This window comes from Cebidichthys violaceus, unplaced genomic scaffold (genome assembly GCF_023349555.1).
Source record: "Cebidichthys violaceus isolate CVI_PGR_0920_01 unplaced genomic scaffold, fCebVio1.0.p SCAF_30, whole genome shotgun sequence".
NCBI lineage: Eukaryota > Metazoa > Chordata > Actinopteri > Perciformes > Stichaeidae > Cebidichthys > Cebidichthys violaceus.
This window is the reverse complement of record NW_027176484.1, coordinates 2136792-2156636: the sequence shown is the minus strand read 5'-3', so window position 1 is coordinate 2156636 and position 19845 is coordinate 2136792. Positions and strand designations below refer to the sequence as shown.

The following is a 19845-nucleotide window of genomic DNA, read 5'->3' as shown; positions in this document are numbered from 1 at the left end:
TTGTATTATTATCTATTTTTTGTGGATCTACGAGATGATACAAAAGCATACGCTGTTTTTATTTATTTATTTATATTAAAAGTAAACGAACGATGAGGGCGCTTCTGGGAAATGTAGTTCCTCTTAAAAAAAAAAAAAAAAAAAGCTCGCATCGTCGTCTTGCGTCATCATTCGGTCATGTAGCTAGCTAGCAACACCTCGCAACGGAGAGAGAGCTTGGTATGTCGTAGTTTCTAGTAAAAATGCTTAAAGCGGCTTCATTCAGGCTGTAAAAGCTTATTTATAGCATATTGGTGTCATATTATGATTAAGTTCGAGCACGTGGTAATCATCAGTGTGACTTTCTAGTAGAGCGATTTGTAATTACTCGGCTAACTTAGCCGTCTAACTTAACTTAACGGCAGTTGCTAAAGTCTGTTTGTCAGTGGCGTTATCAACGTTAACATGTTAGCTTAGTTATGCTAACGTTAGCAACCAAACACCAACTGTATGCGGTCTTAACACGATAACTAGTAGGTACACACAGCTGTATCAGAGTTGTTGAGTTTAATTAGCCTGACTCAAGCTAGCTGTACTAACATGACGTGCAACACAAATACACGAGCATATGTTTGTTTTCTATGCTATAAACGTTACACTGTTTGTTATACTGTAGGGATAATAATAATACTAATAATAACTTTATTTATGTAGCACCTTTAAAAACAGTTTATAAAGTGCTTTGACGGAGAAAGCAGCAAAAGCAAGACAATAATAACAACAATAGAAAGCTCAGTGACATCACATTCTGTACAAAATGTGTTCTAAGAAGTGATTTAAGAGAGACGACTGATTCTGTGAGTCTTGTCTCCTCAGGTCCTTCCAAAGCCGGGATGGCGTGTGAGACGAGCGAAGAGGACGTTGTTTCAGAGTACCTGGTCCAGAACCCACAGCTGGCCCAGTGGGTGGACACTCTCAGGACCTACTGTGAGAGCAACAAACAGTGGGCTGCTCGGAGAGAGTTCATCCTCAGGAATATGGAGGCTTCTTCTTCCACCACCACCACCACCACCACCACACCGGAGCTCGGAGTCCCCAACGGCAGCAATCTGGACAAGCTGCTCTCTCTGTCCATGGTCTGGGCCAATCACGTGTTCCTCGGCTGCAGGTAAGACGACACACCGACAGACACACCGACAGAGCAGAATGATGACAAACTCAAAAGATAAAGCTATGCGAGACGTGGTGTCCACTTATTTATTTATAAATGTCACCATTTGATGCACCGTACCAGATTATAGCTTTAAGATAATTCACATCTGTAGTCCCTTTTGGCAAAGGGAAGCACAATAACAAACAGTACGAGGTAAAGACATAATGCAAAGACATACAAAAAGAACACACAAGACACACAATACAAAGCTACACACAATAGCACATCACACGTTTGTTTGTCAGATAAAAGCAAGTCATGAAAGACCGTAAGACTCAAGCTGAGCAGCTTTTAACAGACTGTTTAAGTTGGTTTTGAAGGTGCTGATAGAGCTGCAGCTCCTCCCATCGTCAGGCAGGGTGTCATTATTATATATAGACCACATTAGACAAGCTCAGACCACATCAGTTTTATAAACCAGGCACAGATTTGACACTTGTCTCTGTTCTCTTCACCCCTCAGCTATTCGCAGGCTGTAATGGACCGGATCAAGGAGATGGGTGAGGGGATCGTGGTCGCAGATGCTCCCGTTCACAAAACGACAAAAGATGGAATCCTGGCCAGAGGAAAGCGGAGCGCCACGACTGGTAATGCAATACACACGTTTAATAAGAATAAAACAGACGACTGTATTTACACAAGACAAAACATTGACACTCACTACCATTATTTTCTAGTTTTAGCTTGTTGGTAACAGATACATAGGGAGAGAAATGACGCTACAGTCAGCTATCGGCCGATAGCGGTGTAGTCTTGGATTGCATCGTTTTAAAATGTATTTCTAATATTTAGTTTCCCCGTGTATGTGTAAGTAAGATATTAGAAGCACCTTTCAACACGATGCAATTGATATCGAACCACATCACTTATTTTATTTCACTGTATTTATTGTCTTTTCAGCCATAAGAAATGTAATGATTCTGATGAAAGGCTGTCTGAAGATACGATGCTGGTTTGTAATTTTGCTTTTCGGCTCATTCAAACACACATTAGCTAAGAGGATTAGAATATGTGGTGAACTTGAATAGCCTTCATAAGAGCTGTGACTAAGTGAGATAGTGGGAAGGACTCGGTGCAACACAAACTTTGTTGCTCTTTACGGACCACCAACATGTTCCTTTACAGCAGGGCTTCACCGACAGGTTGTTTTCCTCTTTTAACACCCACGCCCGAGGCTGGAGTCTGTTCCCTCATTAAGATGTGATTCTTTGTGCACTCATCGCTGTCTCCTTCCCGCTGTGTCGTTATTCTCAGAGGGTGACGCCGACGGCGCTGTGAAAAGAGCCAGATGCGGAGCTGCGTGGCCCGTGAGTCAGAAATCCGGACCTCGTCCACAGGCTCCAGCAGAGCACCAGCCCTTCTTCAACCGCCTCTACAAGGCGGTGGCCTGGAAGTTGGTGTCGGCGGGGGGCTTCGGTCCAAACTTGGACCATTTTGAAATACTTCGCAGCTGCGTCGAGTCGTGTAAAGAGACCCTGACCAGCGTGTTCGTGCCACTGAAGGACATCGACGGCCTCCCCGCGGGTCGCACGCAGAAGGAAGGCCACGTGTGCGAGATCCGCTGTCAGACTGTGTACATGGGGACGGGGTACGGGCGGGACGAGGCCGCCGCCAGGGCCATGGCTTCCAAAGAGGCCCTAAAAGTCTTTCAGGGGCGTAAAGTGACAGTAAAGATCTGCAGACGGAGGTTCAAAGGGAGAGATGTGGAGGACTTGATGTTGTTGGACGAGCAGCCTCGGAGTCAGGGCTCTCCTCCTGCTCTCAGCTACCCTTTTGAGGCCGAGCAGCAGGAAGACGCCTCCTCATAGAGCAGACGGTTTGTGACGTTTGCCCTGCCGTGGTGCCTGCTGGGAGCAAAGACGAGAGACGTCTACTGAATGGAGCTACTGAAGGACTTGGTGACCGTGTCGGGGACCAGACTGTTGGGCTTTCTCCACAATACTTTGGTGTCATAATGCAGCTGGCACGGTGTGAGAGAAATGTAAACACAACTGAAGATGAGGAATAAGTCCAGACGTTATTTTTGTTTTTCAACTTGATGTCAACATTAATTTCTTTTTCTTCTTTTTTTTTTACCCGCTAACCTTTGTGTTTTAGGATTGTTTCTGTATCCGGTTGCGTTTGCGTTCTCATTTCTACTGACCCAAATTTTTGTTTATAAAAGTTAAGACAGTTATTTAGAGGCACCGCCGTTTAATTCTCATTTTTCTACTTTAAAGAAAATGTGTGTTTCTTCAATCAAAGTATTGCTTCAAAGAATTGACTGACTAGTTTGAGGTTTTTTTTATTACAGTATGTTTCAGGAGGCCAACTACAGTACCCATTATATGATATATTATTATATTATAAATGCTACTGCTTTTATTTTATTTCTTTATTTAACTTCACTGATTCAAAGAAAAGAAACTGAGACCCACACAACGCTGAGATGTATTAGAGTCACAATTCATAAAACATGAGCACAGCTCGGTGTGTTTGAGGGTAAAGTGCTGCTGTGGTTTGTTTGAGTTCTGTCTTTGTTCCTGTTTGGGTTGAAGGTGAACAGGGTTGCATTGAGATGTGAGTTCCCACACTGTTCCTGTACGTTCCTGTACGTTTACACCAGTGGTTCTGTTTCTAAATCTATTTTTAAATAAACAAAATAATTTAACCGCGTCACGTTTTATTTGGTTTCTACCTACAGATTCACAGAATTTTTCATGGGAATTAGAGGTGCGTCACCTCTCATTTAGCAGTAATTGGCAAGTTCAGGCAGCAGCCGAGCGGGATGACTCGGCTCCTCGTTAGAGTCGGTTAAATAGCAGCGCCGATAAATGAATAAATCCTAAAAACTCTGTGATTTGAGCGACGTTCACGCTTGACCTCCTCCCACAGTTGAAACTGAGCTATTGTTTTGTGTCGGCAGGATTCCTCCGGCCTCATCAGCACAGTTCACCGGACCTCATCCACATGGCTGCACCGGGACTCCTTTCACTCCGTTGGACGGTCTGAACACTGGTCTGTGACGTGGGCCTTGAAGCTGTGGCGCTCGTTTTTTTTATTTCAATGCCCTGTATGATTTAAGGAATGGAACAAAGTGTCACCGCTATAGAGGCGACCGTGCCTTTGTGTGAGTTTGATCCTCGGGGGCCGGTCCGGCTGTGAGAGGTTAACCTTTTAATGTAGAAACTGATTTAGTTTGACCTTTTAGTTTTTCACGTTATTGACCGCGCTATTGAATTCTACCAACAGTCTCCTTTATTATGTATTTATTAATCCATCAGTTGGAACACTGGATGTAAACGCCAGTGGTGGAAGGAGTATATTTTTTAAAGATTTGAATTCTACCTGATGAAGAACTTCTATTTGAGGGAAATAAAGTTATTGGGTTGCGTTGGAAATTCCATAATAACAGAATTATGTGCACAGTTCAATTTTGTGTATGTATATATATATATATGTTACCGCAGACACCCAGTTTGTAATATTGACAATATATAAATACTGCTTTAGTAAAAGTGATTTAAAGGATGTTTATTTAAATGAAAATCAAGACCGCCACTTTAAATAAATGTTTGACTACCACTATGAATTATGAATGTCTTACTAATGTAAGTTCTCTGTTGCATATACACACAAAAAATAGAACTCTGCAGGCGCAATTCAGAAAAGTAGCATGTTAGCAAAGCATCAGGGTAGCAGGGTTAGTAACTCCAAGTACAAGTTTTGCATTAAAAAAAATCTTACTTTAGTAGAAGTACAAATGTATTTAAAGTATCAAAATAAAAAGTTAGGCAGCAGAAGGTCAGTATATGATTGGATTATATTACACATTTTATGTTGCAGCTGGTAAACGATACTCCCTGAATACTCACATCGAGGTCTGGTCGTTACCTTGAGTAAACCAGGTCATGACTTCTACAAAGAAACATTGCCGTCGTGGCCCCGGAATTATTTTTTAATGTTTTTAGCACCACAAGCCGAGTTACACCTATAGTCCCATTATACTGGAGAGAAGGCTGATATCTCCCAACACCCTGCAACTCACACCAAAAACCATCTCGACTGATAAACAGCACTACAGGTATAAGAGGACAAAATCTGGTGTTTTGGATTTTGGGGTGAACTGTCTCTTTAAATTATATTTGAGCTATTTCCCTTCACTGGAGAGATGTGTGGCGTTCAACAACGGTCGCCAACCGGGATCGAACCACATGTCTTTATTTTGTGTATGCATCTTAACTTGCTAGGCCCCCAACCTTTTTTTCTTTTTAAACATGTATCTATTTTTCATAGATAATAAGAGTCATAGCCAGAATGAAGTTTGTACCATTTAAACCCAGGTAGACCAATGAGTGTTCACACGCTATCAATCAACGTCTCCGCCTCGAGCGTTGTCTGGAGTTGATGCATCGAGCGGTTCACACCCAACAATGTCGTCCTCGGAGACCGATCTCTGTTCCAGACTCGATCGTTCGTCACCCGCTCCGCTTCTCCATCCATCACACTCTCAATCACCCTCTGTCTCTTCTCTGTCTCCTTTTGATTTTTCCTCGCTGTTTCCGTCACCGTATCCATCCGTCATTCTTTACCGCTCTGTCAAATTATCACACACAAAACCAACGTTTTTCCCGCGGTGGGTTATTGCCGCCGGGTTTTGAAGTGAGTGAGAAGGAGCCCCTTATCCACACACGCAATCTCAATCGGAATTAGAGTTAATTCCCAGAGAAATCGATAACAAATCCTCGCTGTCTGGAGAAAGTATTGCCGATCAGGAATTAAGATAAACAGTCTGATTGTCGGCCCGACCGCCATGAATGTTTCTGGGTGTTTTTTTTAAAGTGTTTAATAAGACTAAGTGGATCTATGAATGTGCTTTTAATCCCTCAGTCGAATTTAAAGATGAGCAAGAATAAGCAAGATTGAAGTTTTTACATATCAACAGCTGTAAAGGTTAAAGTAAACGTCTGTGTGGACCCACTTTTCTCATGTGTTTGTGTCTAAGTGACTAATGGGGACAACACTTGTTTTAAATTGGTCTATCGAGGGAGAACGCTGCAGACGGCAGCTGCTAAATAAGCTGAAATGCAATCACTAACGCTAATCACCGTCAATAGAGAGGCGAAGTCCCGCCCTTTCCTGCGTCCACCATGGAACCTTATTTTGTAAAAAAAAATATGTACGTTAGTAAATGGCTAACTTCAGTAACGACACTTCCATAGTTATTTTTACCCAAATCACCATCTTTTTCTAAACCTAACTAAGTATTTCATCATCTTTTACTAAACCTAACTAAGTATTTCATCATCTTTTATTAAACCTAACTAAGTATTTAGCTCCTTATTAGCTACTGAAACAATCTACATCGCCCCTTGTTGTCAGAGGCGTAGGTGTCGTCAGAACGACAGCAGATGGGTTTAGAGATTGAGCTAAAGGTGAAGAATCCCGTTTTATTTCCCCGTTACGTCCGTCATAATGTTTTCAGACACTTAAAACAACAAGCTGAGGCAAAAACGAGCACTTTTACTACCTTCTACGTGGCAGCGTTCTCGTTCAATGTCGGACCAATTAAAAAACATATTGAACCCCGTTATAGTCGCTTAGAAATAAAAACACGGTTGAAAAACACTGCAGTAACCCCTTTAAGAACGCTTTTATTCGTCTCACTTTGCAGTTTAAAAAGCTGTCGGTGAAATAATGTGCTGTGACAGGAAGTCACAGCACAAACATGAACACCTGTGATTAGGTTGATCGACAGCACAAACTAAATATTATGTTGACTCCCCCACACACATCCCAGGTGTACACACACATCACACACACACATCCCAGGTGTACACACACACACACACACACACACACACACACACACACACATCCCAGGTGTACACACATCACACACACACACACACACACACACACACACACACACACACACACACACAGCAGAGCAGGAATGGACTAAGTCAACATTTTGTACTTGTCTCTGCTGCATTATTGATGACTGCTGACAGGGAGCAGAGAGGAGCAGACGGGTGGATTCCAGATGAGCACAGTGATGTGGAAGACGAACAAAAAGTCAACTAAAACAACAGAGAATATTGTTATTATTATTATTATTAGAGGGAATAAACCAGCAAATGTTCAGTGATGATGATGATAGGTGCTTATTAAATGGATCTTATTGATTCATATTCCAGTGTGTTTCACTATGAAGGGTTTATGACTAACAGCTCAATGTCATGTGAAGTATTCATATCCTTTACTTTGGCAAAAGTAGTACTAACACAATGTAAACATACTGTGTTACAAGTAAAAGTCAGAAAATACTCCAGGTGAGTGGGTTAAAAACGAATAGATATCACCATGAAACTTCCCCACTTCATTACTTACATAAAGACGTGTTTTTTTTGTATCACAAGTTTTCTGAAATTGTATGTTTAAATATGCAAACAAGGTATTTTCTTATCAAATATATGCTAATTTGTATAAATGTCTACATCAGATATCTGAACATTGGTCAAAGCCATGGTTCAAAATCTGTGTTTCATTTGGTTGACATTTTAGAGTCAAAGGTTTTCACAGAGGGTAAAGTAGTAAAAACATATTGGGGGAAAAAATGATGGTACCGTTTCCCCAAATACATCTGACTGCCTTTGTTTATAGCTGTGTACATATCTACTCACGTTTTTGTAATTGTCCTCCAATCTCTTTTTTTACTTTTTTACATTTGAGTGTATTATTTTACCTCCATATGTTCTGTATTATATCGATAATATTTACCTGAATTCTTTGCACACATTGGTTTACGGTTAATTAAAACAAAACAAGTCTTAAAGTGTATTTAAAGTCAGCACGGAGACACTTCTTCAGATGGATGTGATTGTGAAATCAAACCTCGTCCTGTAAAGTAAAGTAACAGAAACTGATGTTTGGATGGGTTGATGTTAAAGCTTAAACATGACGTTGCTGCACACGTGCCATAAATCCACATAGACATTGATAAATAAATAAATACATGTATTATTATTATTATTATTAAACTGTCTTCTTTAGTTTTAATCTTCAGTTTAAATCTGAAATCATGTGCTGCAGGTTATACTTTCCCTTCATTGTAAATCCTCAGCTCCGTTAGTGAATGCACGTGACGGTCTCCGGTCAGCAACAACCCCTTGGAGGCGTGACGTCACAGACCGCAGTCACCACTACGTCTTTCCTCAAATATTTGACTGACCTCTTTAACAAACCCCAAAAAAAAAATCAACACATGCGCATTGCAGAGTGTTCACATGAAAGGAATATGCACTCACTCCACTGCTTTACAAAACAATAATGATGTTTATTATTATTATATTGTCACTATTATGATGATTTCATACACAAACATTAATCTGAAACAAAATAGTTCAAAAGACATACTTTTTGGATTTTTTTTCCCCCAGACGAAGAATCACTATAATATTCCCATGATATTGCTGTTAAGACTCAACAGTGTGCACGTGGTCCTCGTATAGTTTATTGTGCATTGTGGGTTATTTAGCTACATCACAACAACGACCCTGTGGTTTCACAGACATAACGTGGTGCTGGATATTTAACTTAATGGGACTCTCATCTCCCGTCCATCACGATCAATATCCTCATAGTTTATTCTGTGATACAATGCATTTATATATGTTATCATAGAACTACTACAGTTCTTTTTCGTAAGGGTCGGCCAGTCACCAAACCTGCTCCACAGCTGTATCATAAAAAAATATGAGAGTAATTACAAAGGAATCTTCTTCTTCTTCTTCTTCTTCTTCTTCTTCTTCTTCAGACCCGGTTGAGGCTCATAAGCACTTCAGCAGGAAAAAGTTGCAGAAAGCTCCCCGGGGACAGTCGCACATCTTGCCGATCCGAGCGCCTTTCCTCACGGCGCACTGCTCCCCGACATCACACTGCGGGAGAAGCGACAGCACCAGAGGGTTCATTCATTCCCCCCCCGCTGAGACATCAACGCAATCAACGCAATAGCAATCAATGCAATGTGTTTAGACACCGTACCGTTGGGACTTGGCCAAATTTCTTTTCCCATGAAGGGAGCCGTTTAGCTTGCAGCTTTTCGAGAACTTCTTGGAGAGCTCCGAGCTGACAGACACAAACAAACACGTTGTCAATGAATGTGCCTTTTTTTTTATTTTAGTCACAAATAAACTGATTAAAAAAACTGCAACAGGATTCTACAAATACAATAAATACTTTTGCAAAGTTATATAATAATATGCAATACAGTTATAACAGTTGCATATTTTGTTTAAAAATGATGATATGGAATGTCAAATACGTAATTATAAGTAAATCTTAAACGCGTGCTTTTCTGAATGGAGTTTGGTTTATTTTGAGGCGGCAACAAACTCAATGGAGCTCAATGGCCACCTCTACTAAAACTGCTCCACACAACACAACTCAAATTCAAAGTAACGTGCAAAAAGAAACACATCTAGTAGCTGTAAAGGTAGAAGTGAAGTACTAATAAAGCCTCACCAGCTGCTTCTCACTCGTCAGGTTCGGACCTTTCGGATAGAAGTCCCGCAGGGCTCTGGGGCTCAGCTCCTCTTCGGACTCGGGGTCCAACACTTGGGCTCTGGCGGCTCTGGAGAGCAGCAGCAGCAGCGCGCAGAGGAGCGCCCCGCTGAGCATCCTGGAGGTGGTCTGCATGGTCCCGATGCGCGGCAGCGTGTGGGGCCCCCCTCTCACTCACTCTCGTCTCAAATAGTCTACCCCCCCCCCCCCCCCCCCCCCGCCCGCCCCATCTCCCCTCCCCTCCCCGCGCCAAACACCTTTTTTATCTGACTCCTGCCATCTGTTCGCTTTTTTTTTGTCATGCGTAACAGCTGCCATGGGTGAGTCATCCCGTAAAAGTTGCTAGGCAAAATATGCCTCAAAAAGTCAACAACAACAACAACAACAACAACATCATGCAGCTCTGCTAGGGGTCGTTACTGATAAAGTAGTGGATTACTTGGATGGAGGCTTTAAAACAGAGGAAGCATGAAGAAATTAGCAGATTATATGTTGGTGTCTGTAATATATTGTCATAATAAGATTATAATTTGAATCTGTTGGATCACAGCCTCAAATGAATCACTTCAACTTGAAATGAGAGCACTGATGAGCGCTGCTTTGTTTAGTATTCCACGAAGATCAGCAGTAACTCGCCACATATTACTTTAATACTCTTCTATTATTACCTCAGAATGGCATTTTGCAGCCTCTCCTGCATTTCCACTCGGTGACTCAGTCGGCCCTGTTTCTGCTGTAAATGATGAAGAAAACCGAACAGTGCTGGCGCTAAACGCCTCTTCTTATTCTTTCTTCAACCTCCCACCCGTGGCCAAGCAGGTTCATCCCTTTGAAAGTGGTTTTGACTTTTCCTGTGATGTGCAGAGACCGAGGGCCGAATAGGACAAACTGATTGTTTTTATTATCAGCTGTGATCAAGTGATTATTAAAAGGGAAATGAAGGTTTGTCAAACCACTGAAGTCATTTGTGTAGCAGACCATCTCATTAGTAGTAAACACTCACATTTTTACCCATGTATAAGACGAAATAGGTAAAAAACTTGCTTATTATACAGTTGTGTTTCTGTTAGAATTAAACTGCTGCTACATAATACAAAGCATTATGCTTAACAATAAAACAATTGTCTTATTGTTTTTATTGGTGCAAAAGCATCGTAATAAACCTGCAAATTAAAGGGACAATTACTTTGAACTTCATATTGGAGATGAATGACGTTGGCGATGCGGTTAATGGAAGCAGGAAGAGTTGGAAAAGAGAAACACTGCAAAGCAAACAAACATACTGCTGCATGAGTAACACCCAACAGTCTATGTGAGTTAAATCTAAATGTATATAAGTACTCCCAATTTGTGTTTAACTCACTAATCCCCAGATGATATCATTCTACCTCTTATGCAACCACTGTAACAATGCAAAGGATGAGTGTTTGCACACACGATATGGACAAATGACTGCTGCTGTTGCAGATATTGCTTTCTTAATCCTGTGTTTTTTTCCCCCGGTTCACTGCATTGATTGCTCGTTTCTGAGCCGCCTGTTTCGGGTCCATCGGTGCTGACGGAGATGGAGGAGCAGGAAGCTTTGATTGTGCTCGAGGCTGCATGACTCATGTTTCTCTCTCCCCCACTTTTAATGACTGAGAAACCAATTTAACATTTCATTCACAACAACCAGGCGACATGTCATTCACAAACACGTCTTCATTAGTTTTTGTGCGATGTCCTCGAGAGTCCTGCAAGGAGACGCCTCACCGCTCTGATCCGTTTCTCTGGAGGTTGTGGCGTAACGCTCGTCGAGGACATTAGGTGACTTGACTCAATCTGCCCTCAGATTGTGCACCTTCAAGCATGAATAACAACCGTTTAGCAGAACAATTTATATTTAGTGTTGGCTGACACAACTGACTCAATAGAAAACATAACCAAAGAAACCCCAGAATTACAAACCTGTGGTAAAAAACAAGGTTTTAAATCAGTTTCTCCTGTTTTAAACCTGCGATCACAGATTGTTTGGCCACTTGGTGACTGCGCATCAAGCTCTAACCACAGACCGTATATAAGAAGTGGGCGTAGTCATCGTGACGTCACCCATTGGTTTATGGACTACAGTTATGAAGCCTCGAGTTTGCCGTTGCCAATTTTGGAATACGGCCATGGTCATGTTGTTTTTTATGCAACCAATAAACAGAAGTTCCCATATTTGGACTGAGGAGGAGTGAAGTAGAGACGACGTATACGCCTCTGGTAGAGACCTGTCAATCACTGTGTAGCCCCGCCCCTAAAGCATACCCTGCTTTATGGTCTGTTTGACTCTAAATGGAGCATAATGTACTAAATGAACATCATGCTGTATTGAAGACGACTTGAAACTAGAGATTGAGACCATAAACTCATGTTTACAATGTTTACTGAGGTAATAAATCAAGAGAGAAGTAGAGTCATTTTAGACTAGACTTCTATACAACCAGAGGAGTCGCCCCCTGATGGACACTAGAGAGAATGCAGCTTGAACACACTTTTGCATCTTCACATTGCATTACATTACATTACAGCCATTTATATGAAGGCAAATCACTGTCAAAATCTGAGAGCGCAAATGAGATTCACGCGTACAGCCGCGCACGTATTTTACTTTGACGAGCGCTTTTACATCACTCCGCGAGCAAAATTCACTGTCGCGCGAGCGGACTTTCGCTCGCGCGACAGTGAATTTCGCTCTCCGGCCAGTCCAAAGATGAGGATTGTAACCAATTAGATATAGAGATACAATAGAGACTGGGTCCGCCCACTTACTGTCAAAAAGAAAAACTGCAAGCGAGCGAGCAGCTAAAAGGCTTGCGAGGGAGCAGGTTAAAGTTTCGCTCGCACGAGAGGGAATTTCGCTCGCGGAGTGATGTAAAAGCGCTTGTCAAAGTGAAATACGAGCGCGACTGTTTGATTTGTGTGCGCGCGTGGATCTCATTTGCGCTCTCGGATTTTGACAGTGATTTGCCTTCATATATTTAGCAGACGCTTTTATCCAAAGCAACTTACAAAAAGTGTATTCAACATAGGTATTCAAGAGAACTACTAGTCACCAGAAGTCTTAAGTATATCTCCTTTTTTAAACAAGCATCTAAGAGCATAAACCAGAGCAAAAGTACAGTGCAGAAACAAACTAGTATGAATACAATAAGTGCAACAAACTAGTATGAATACAATAAGTGCTAAGTGGAAGGCTCAGGGTAGTACTTCTTGAAGAGGTGGGTTTTCAGCCTGTGCTAAAAGATGGGCAGCGACTCTGCTGTCCTGATGTCAGTGGGGAGTTTATTCCACCACTGTGGGGCCAGGACAGAAAACAGCCGTGAGGGACCTCTGAGCGACGGGGCGACCAATCGCCCCGAGGCAGCAGAGCGAAGTGGTCAGGCGGGGGTGTAGGGCTTGACCGTGGCCTGGAGATAGGAAGGAGCTGTTCCTTTCACTGCCCTGTAGGCTAGCACCAGAGTCTTAAACTGGATGCGAGCTCTTACAGGGAGCCAGTGTAGAGAACGGAGAAAAGAAGTTGTGTGGGAGAACTTGGGGCGATTGAACACCAGACAAGCTGCAGCTTTCTGGACAAGCTCCAGAGGTCTGATGGTCTTTACCACTTAACCGCTTCCTTCCTGTTTTGATGCCGGTAGATGTAGAAGGAAGAGAAAGTGGCAAATGTAGACGAAAGGTTGATGTTAGCATTTTTTGAATACGATGAACTATATAATTTTTTCCCTCCTCCTCAGCCGACAGCAGAGCAACAGCGAGAGCCCGATGTCTGCTTGAATCCACGCTAGCGCTGTGATCGGGGCTTTATTAAGTTGTTGTGGCAAATGTGTAGTTCTCTAATTAGACACTCAGCAGACACATAGCAACATTAGCATTCATTTGGAGTTGAGGTTCTGGCGACACTAATATTCACTCTCTTTTTAGCTCTGTTTTGGTCTTCACCAACATGTGTCTCTGAAGCAAATGCTTCACTTTCATCTCAAGGAAGTCTCTGACTGTGTACAGTCGGTTTAATAGAGTTCTTTTCACTGAAGACGCAACACAGTCAACAGCAAAAATGTCGGCATTGTATGTTTCTGCAAACCACGGCTATCAAATATCAACATTTCAAAGCCAAAAATATATATACGTTTCATAAATGGTTAATTAAATTGGTTAAGGTTAGAAACGTAACAACGTAACGTAACAACGTAACGTAACAACGTAACGTAACAACGTAACAACGTAACAACAAAACAACGAAACAACGGAACAGAACAACGGAACGGAACAACGGAACGGAACAACGTAGCCACGGTGAATTTATAACAAGTGCCCTTAGTGGACTGTCTTATGTAAAGCTACGCAACATGCGTAACAACTTTGGGTAACAACTTTGCATAAAAAGTACAAATTCAATGTTGACTCTAACAGCGGCGTCCTCCATGAAAGTCCGGTGTTTTTTGTTGGACTTGTCCAATACCCCTCTCACACGCTTTGTGGACTTTCTTGATGGCAATATTGTACAATTATTATACCACGTAACTTTCAATAACGGTTACTTGATACACTACGTCACTTCCTCTCACCGAATGCAAAAACCTCAACATTCAACGTATCGCAAAAAATGTCCTGGCGATTCGGCTTGAAGACGAGGTTAATGAGAGTGAACCAACACAGTGACGCTGCTAGCTGTAAGAATCTAAAAAACCTAAAGGTTGAAAGATGCTAAAAGCCTCCGTAGAGAGCTGAAGGGAACTGAAGAATCGGATGATCATTTTCTGTGGGTTCATCACTCACAATACATTGTCTTTTCTTTCCATTGTGCATGCAGAAGTATTGATAAGTGCAGCTTTAATCACTGGAGAAAAATGATAAATAGATTACTTGCTGGGTTTTGACAGCGCTCTTTCTGTGCCACTAGTGTACCATGACGTTTGTTTACTTCTATTTTTAGCAAAACAATTTGGAGTCCAAACATGTTCCACAAAGACTGGAGGGTTTGTAGCTTTGTCCCTCCAACAGTGCATTGTACAGAGTTTATTGATGAAGGATAGTTATCAGAAACAACAACCAGACACTCATCTTAATCACACACCACTGACCAAATAAAGGACATTGAGTCTCACTGTCTGGGTATCCTGAGGAAATGTTTTTTAATTCATATTCAGAAGTTTGAAGAGTTGACAAAGAATTAAAATGATAATCACATTTACACCCACGGGCAATTTTAGAGTTTCCATTTAACTGGGGAAAAAAGTGAGAGACCCAGCAGGAGATATATTGGCCAAAAAAAAAATACAATTTTCTCAAGTTTCTAAGTAACCTAACCTGCCTGAACCGAGAAGAAACACATTGAAAATACAACACAATGAAAAACATTGAAATAATATGAAAACTGTGGTGTGAGTGCTAACCACTCATGTGATACTACAAGTAACATATATTTGATACTTCGCCCTCAATGAAAGAAACAACCCAGAGATTTAAAAAAAGAAAATTGCATGTTTGTTGATATCCGATATCCTGAAATGCCAATATTTACCAACTAATTTTGGCTGATTACTAATATCGATGAACGCACATATTTTTTCCACCTACTTGCAAAGAACATCAAGTCTCTCTTGTAGTGGAATTACATGTTATCCTGTCTTCTGTTATACTGAGAGCTGGAAGATCATTAGCATTAAACCCATCCAAAGATGTACTTTATGGTTTCCTTTATCTTGTAAACAAGTGTAGTAACAGTGTTTGATTTCTATTGAAACCAGATTTCTTTTTAGTTTTATTATTTAAATTTTGTTTTACATTAATTCTCATTAATTAATCTCCCCAAGATCTTCCTCATTGTCAGTGTTTTGGTTCATTTTGTAAATAGGTTTACTGCAATCTTTAGTAAAGAAGTAAAACTGAAACACTGAAAGTAGGGTTTACATGTTGTTCTTCTTTTTCCAATTGCAAACAACTTCAACTCAGGTTACATGTAAAACATGCCACATTTATTTAAATGTGACCTGTTCAAACACAATTAAAAGATTCATCCTACTTTAACAGGTCTACATGCTGAAAATAGGCACAATCAGGACAATTTGATCTATTTCACAAGTTATAAAACTTTGTAATCTCTGACAATATGAGTGCAGATGTATTTGTTTTTCCACCCGCTTCGTTAACGGGTCATGTACTAGATTTTGGCATTGGAATGCGTTCTGGTTCCGGATCTGGTTTATAGTCTGAGTAGTATTGACCAGTCACGTTCGAGCAGTCTTTGGTTGAATGCAGATCAACAGAGCATGTGGAGGGCAAAGGAGGCAGAACGCTTTGGCCCAAATGACCCAACGGCGATCGACTACTTATGCAACGATCCAGTCATACACGTCGTCTCTCAACCCCAACTCCAGTCTCTCAGTGTGTTGCTAATTGGTCGGTAAATAACGAGCAGCAACCGGCCCGTCACGTTGGAGGAAATGTTCATTTCCGTCCGATGCTGACATCTAATTTGAAAGCCTTTATCTGCCGATTCTGAAACTAATTCAGCCAAAACTCATTTCATGACCCCTGATAGATGAATATATGTTTGCTGGCTCTCTCCCCAGATTCAGTTATCTCCTAGCAGCAGGTGCAGCCCACCTGTTGCTTTGGTGATGATGAGAATTCACTGTTGACAGCAAACAGCAGGACAGAAGAAAACCCAGCTGTGTTGAACAAGAATGTGACATTGAACTGAAGGAGGTGGCTTCAGAACAACAACGAGATTCACCTAAAGATTGTTGAAGAGAGTTGCGCTCGATTTACTGTCATTCTTCTCCATAGTGTAATTATATTATTGTTATTTATGTCTGTCCTGGCAGCAGGATCCCTCCTCTGGTGCTCTATTTCTATTCTTTTTCCCTCTTCAAAGGTTTTGTCTTTATTTTTGTCTTATCATTTATTATATTTGATATAGGGACTATATGCACTTTAACGTAGCTCCAATGCAGAGCATGAGACTGGTGCACAGAGAGTTTTTAGCTGTTGCTATTTTAGAACTCTTTCACTATCATAAAGCTACAATACATTACTAATTTACAGGGGCATTTACAGTACAATTAGCTAGAAATGGGTCTGCTTTTAGCCAGCACTAAAGGTTTTGGGGCCAAACTATTAACATTTAAAAACGTATTCAAAACAAAACAAAAAATCCATCACGATAAATCATTTCCTCTTTTAAATTTTTTCCCGGCTTGGTCCCTGATGGCACCCCACCCATTTCTCTGGAATCAGATAAATGTCCAAAAATGTCTCCAAACCTAAAAATAGCCTGCCTGCCTTTGACTTGTGCTTTTCTCTGCACGACCCTAAAATAATGATGGAGGTATTGTCTGAACCCATGTCTTGTCATGCCATGTAACATAACTGTGGGGTAGATGGTGTAATGAGATTGTTCCACTACAATAGTTCAGGTAAAAGTAATAGAATGGGGATTATGGTCCAGCTTAAGTTATTACGTTCTTTCTTGTATGAATGAATTCTGATTATATAATATCTCTTCCTTTGTTATGTCATCAGGCTGCTGGAGTCAGGGAATTACTGGCTACGTTAGCCTTAAGCACAATCGCATATTTATCTTTAATTTGTATTATATATTATCCAAAGTAATCATTATTTGTGCACTTTCTTTACCTTTTGATTGCTTTTTAAACACCTTGCATTTGCAATACATCCATTAGTACATACTCTGTTATAGTGACAGCTCTCTGTAGTAGTTCTGGTAGTTAGACCATCAATTCACTGCTGTGATTTTACTCTTTATTTCAGTGTGTATCTGTGTTCCCTCCATCCCTTCGTTCATCCATCTGTCCATCCATCCATTCTATCCATCCAACCATTCATCTATCCGTTCATCCATCTATCCATCCTCTCATCTATCCTTCCATCTATACCTCTTTTCATCCATCCGTCGTTCCGTCCATCTGTCCACCCATCCCACTGTCCATCCTCCATTCATCCTTCCATCCCGTACATCAGTAGTACATCAGTAGTACATCAGTAGTACATCAGTAGTACATCCCTGAAGCATAATTACTCCCCAGTCTACCTTTGCTTTTGTTTTCCCAGAAGCAGGTATGAGAGTTTGTTTTGGGTAAATTGGGAGTTTTATGTCAAGGAAAGAGGAGAGAGTGAAGTAAAGAAAAGAGAGGACAGAATGAGAGAAAGGGGGGATCTCCAATCAGTGTGGAGTCTGTCTGCAGAGCCCAGCCTTAATTACACTAACACCATTAAGACTGAGCTGAGCTGTCTTGTAAGCAAAGGATAAAGAGGATAAAGATAAAGGATAAAGAGGTTTTTATTGTCATTGTAGTGATACAACGGAATTTCGTTTGATAGCTCTCAGCAGCAAACAGCAGCAATAACTACAATATACAAGATTAAAGATTGATCAAAGAGCAGGGAATGAGGAAAGATGAGGTGACATATAGGAGGATTGCATCAGAGCCATTCTGTATATATACCTCTTTATTTCTTTCTCTCACACACACACACACACACACACACACACACACACACACACACACACACACACACACACACACACACACACACACACACACACAGACACTCCAGTATGTCTTCCCAGTGCTGGTTTCTGATTGGTCATCAGATAGCGTACCAGCTCTGGTTGTAAAGAACCGTCAGGGTCGGGAGTTAATTCCTGTGGTGACTCATCAATAATTGCTGTATCTCGAGTCTCACCAGTCATCGATGTGAAATAAGACCATGATTAATGAGCACCGTCACTGTCCTGGTGTGTGACATGAAGCCACGTCTTAAAGGCTCTCTGAGTTTGTTCCATCAGTAGCTGTCACATCTAATTTCATGACTGAGTGACTCATCGATGTAGCTGTCGTCTGTGTGGATGCTTTCATGGGATCTCAGCCTGAACAACATCCTGTATAGTTCTGGCCACGTTCAGTAACTTAAGTGATTTTTCTTTCAGAACACTGCCCTCAGGGGACGTCTCTATTGTTGTTGGACATATCATAACTATGACTACCACTGCAGATCATTTTAGTCTGCATGCCAATGTGTCTAGAAGCAGAGGTGTGGACAAATTGAAGTACTTGACAAAATAAAATAAAAACACTTGTAACTTGACTTAGACTTTGACACCAATGAGTCATGACTTCACTTGGACTTGAGCGTTTTGACTTGAAAATACTTGATACCTTCCCCCAAGCCCAACTATTAAAAAGTATGCTATTTAAAAAGTGCATCCATTCATTTCCCTTTATTTCCTGAATCAACTAATGTTAACGATATTCATTCTCAGCAAGTAACAGCAACACTGTAATTCCCCCAGATCCACTTAGTTTGAAGCATTTCGACAGCATCTGCTTCATTACTGAGAGCCAGTGGGAAAAAATGAGACCAAAGATCATATTGTTGTACAAAAACTATGCGGTGGTCAACAAAAAAACAAACTGCAGTATTCCAAACGTCAACATCAAAAAATTACAGAATGCAGATGGTGACCAAAATGGCATTACATTTGGTAGAGAGTGCATTATGACTTGTTTGTACTCGAAACTCAAAGTTTAGGACTTTACTTGACATTTGATTTGGGACTTGTCTGTCTCAACTTGGGATTGAATCTTAACTTGGGACTTGTCGGTTTTGCATTGGGACTTGAATTTGGAATTGGAACTTTATTTTGGACTTGTCAGTCATAACTTGGCTCTTGACTTGGGACTTGATTTGGAACTTGACTTGGGACTTGATTTAGGACTAGTTTGGGACTTTATTTGACACATGTCAATCTTGACTTGGGACTTGATTTAGGACTAGTTTTGGACTTTATTTGACATATGTCAGTCTTGACTTGGGACTGATTTAGGACTAGTTTGGGAGTTGATTTGAGATATGTCAGTCTTGAATTGGGACTTGATTTAGGACTAGTTTGGGACTTGATTTGAGATGCGTCAGTCTTGACTTAGGACTTGACTTGGGACTAGTTTGGGACTTGATTTGACACATGTCAGTCTTGACTTGGGACTCGCTTGAGACTTGCAAAACAATGACTTATAACAAAGAAGTTGGCTAGCCATCAAAACACAATAGTAAAGTTATTATTA

At 41.1% G+C, this 19845-nt stretch overlaps 2 protein-coding genes across 2 annotated transcripts; one reads left to right on the top strand and one right to left on the bottom strand.

Moving 5' to 3' along the window:
- The first annotated feature begins 161 nt into the window (after positions 1–161).
- cdkn2aip (CDKN2A interacting protein) lies at positions 162–3842 on the top strand. Its single transcript, XM_068724389.1, has 4 exons — positions 162–219; positions 856–1147; positions 1655–1779; positions 2447–3842. Exons 2-4 carry the CDS (start codon positions 873–875, stop codon positions 2998–3000), a joined length of 954 nt encoding a protein of 317 aa, XP_068580490.1. The 5' UTR covers positions 162–219; positions 856–872; the 3' UTR covers positions 3001–3842.
- Positions 3843–8486: 4644 nt separating this feature from the next.
- cart3 (cocaine- and amphetamine-regulated transcript 3) lies at positions 8487–9899 on the bottom strand. Its single transcript, XM_068724297.1, has 3 exons — positions 9698–9899; positions 9218–9301; positions 8487–9111 (listed from the first exon to the last, which is right to left on the bottom strand). Exons 1-3 carry the CDS (start codon positions 9869–9871, stop codon positions 9004–9006), a joined length of 366 nt encoding a protein of 121 aa, XP_068580398.1. The 5' UTR covers positions 9872–9899; the 3' UTR covers positions 8487–9003.
- Between the last annotated feature and the right edge of the window lie 9946 nt (positions 9900–19845).

Coding starts and splice junctions, on each gene's coding strand:
- cdkn2aip (XM_068724389.1), top strand. CDS start 873: ATGGCGTGTGAGACGAGCGAAGAGGACGTTGTTTCAGAGTACCTGGTC. Junction 1,148..1,654: donor CACGTGTTCCTCGGCTGCAG/GTAAGACGACAC, acceptor TTCACCCCTCAG/CTATTCGCAGGCTGTAATGG. Junction 1,780..2,446: donor AAAGCGGAGCGCCACGACTG/GTAATGCAATAC, acceptor CGTTATTCTCAG/AGGGTGACGCCGACGGCGCT.
- cart3 (XM_068724297.1), bottom strand. CDS start 9,871: ATGCAGACCACCTCCAGGATGCTCAGCGGGGCGCTCCTCTGCGCGCTG. Junction 9,302..9,697: donor TGACGAGTGAGAAGCAGCTG/GTGAGGCTTTAT, acceptor TGTGTCTGTCAG/CTCGGAGCTCTCCAAGAAGT. Junction 9,112..9,217: donor AATTTGGCCAAGTCCCAACG/GTACGGTGTCTA, acceptor CTTCTCCCGCAG/TGTGATGTCGGGGAGCAGTG.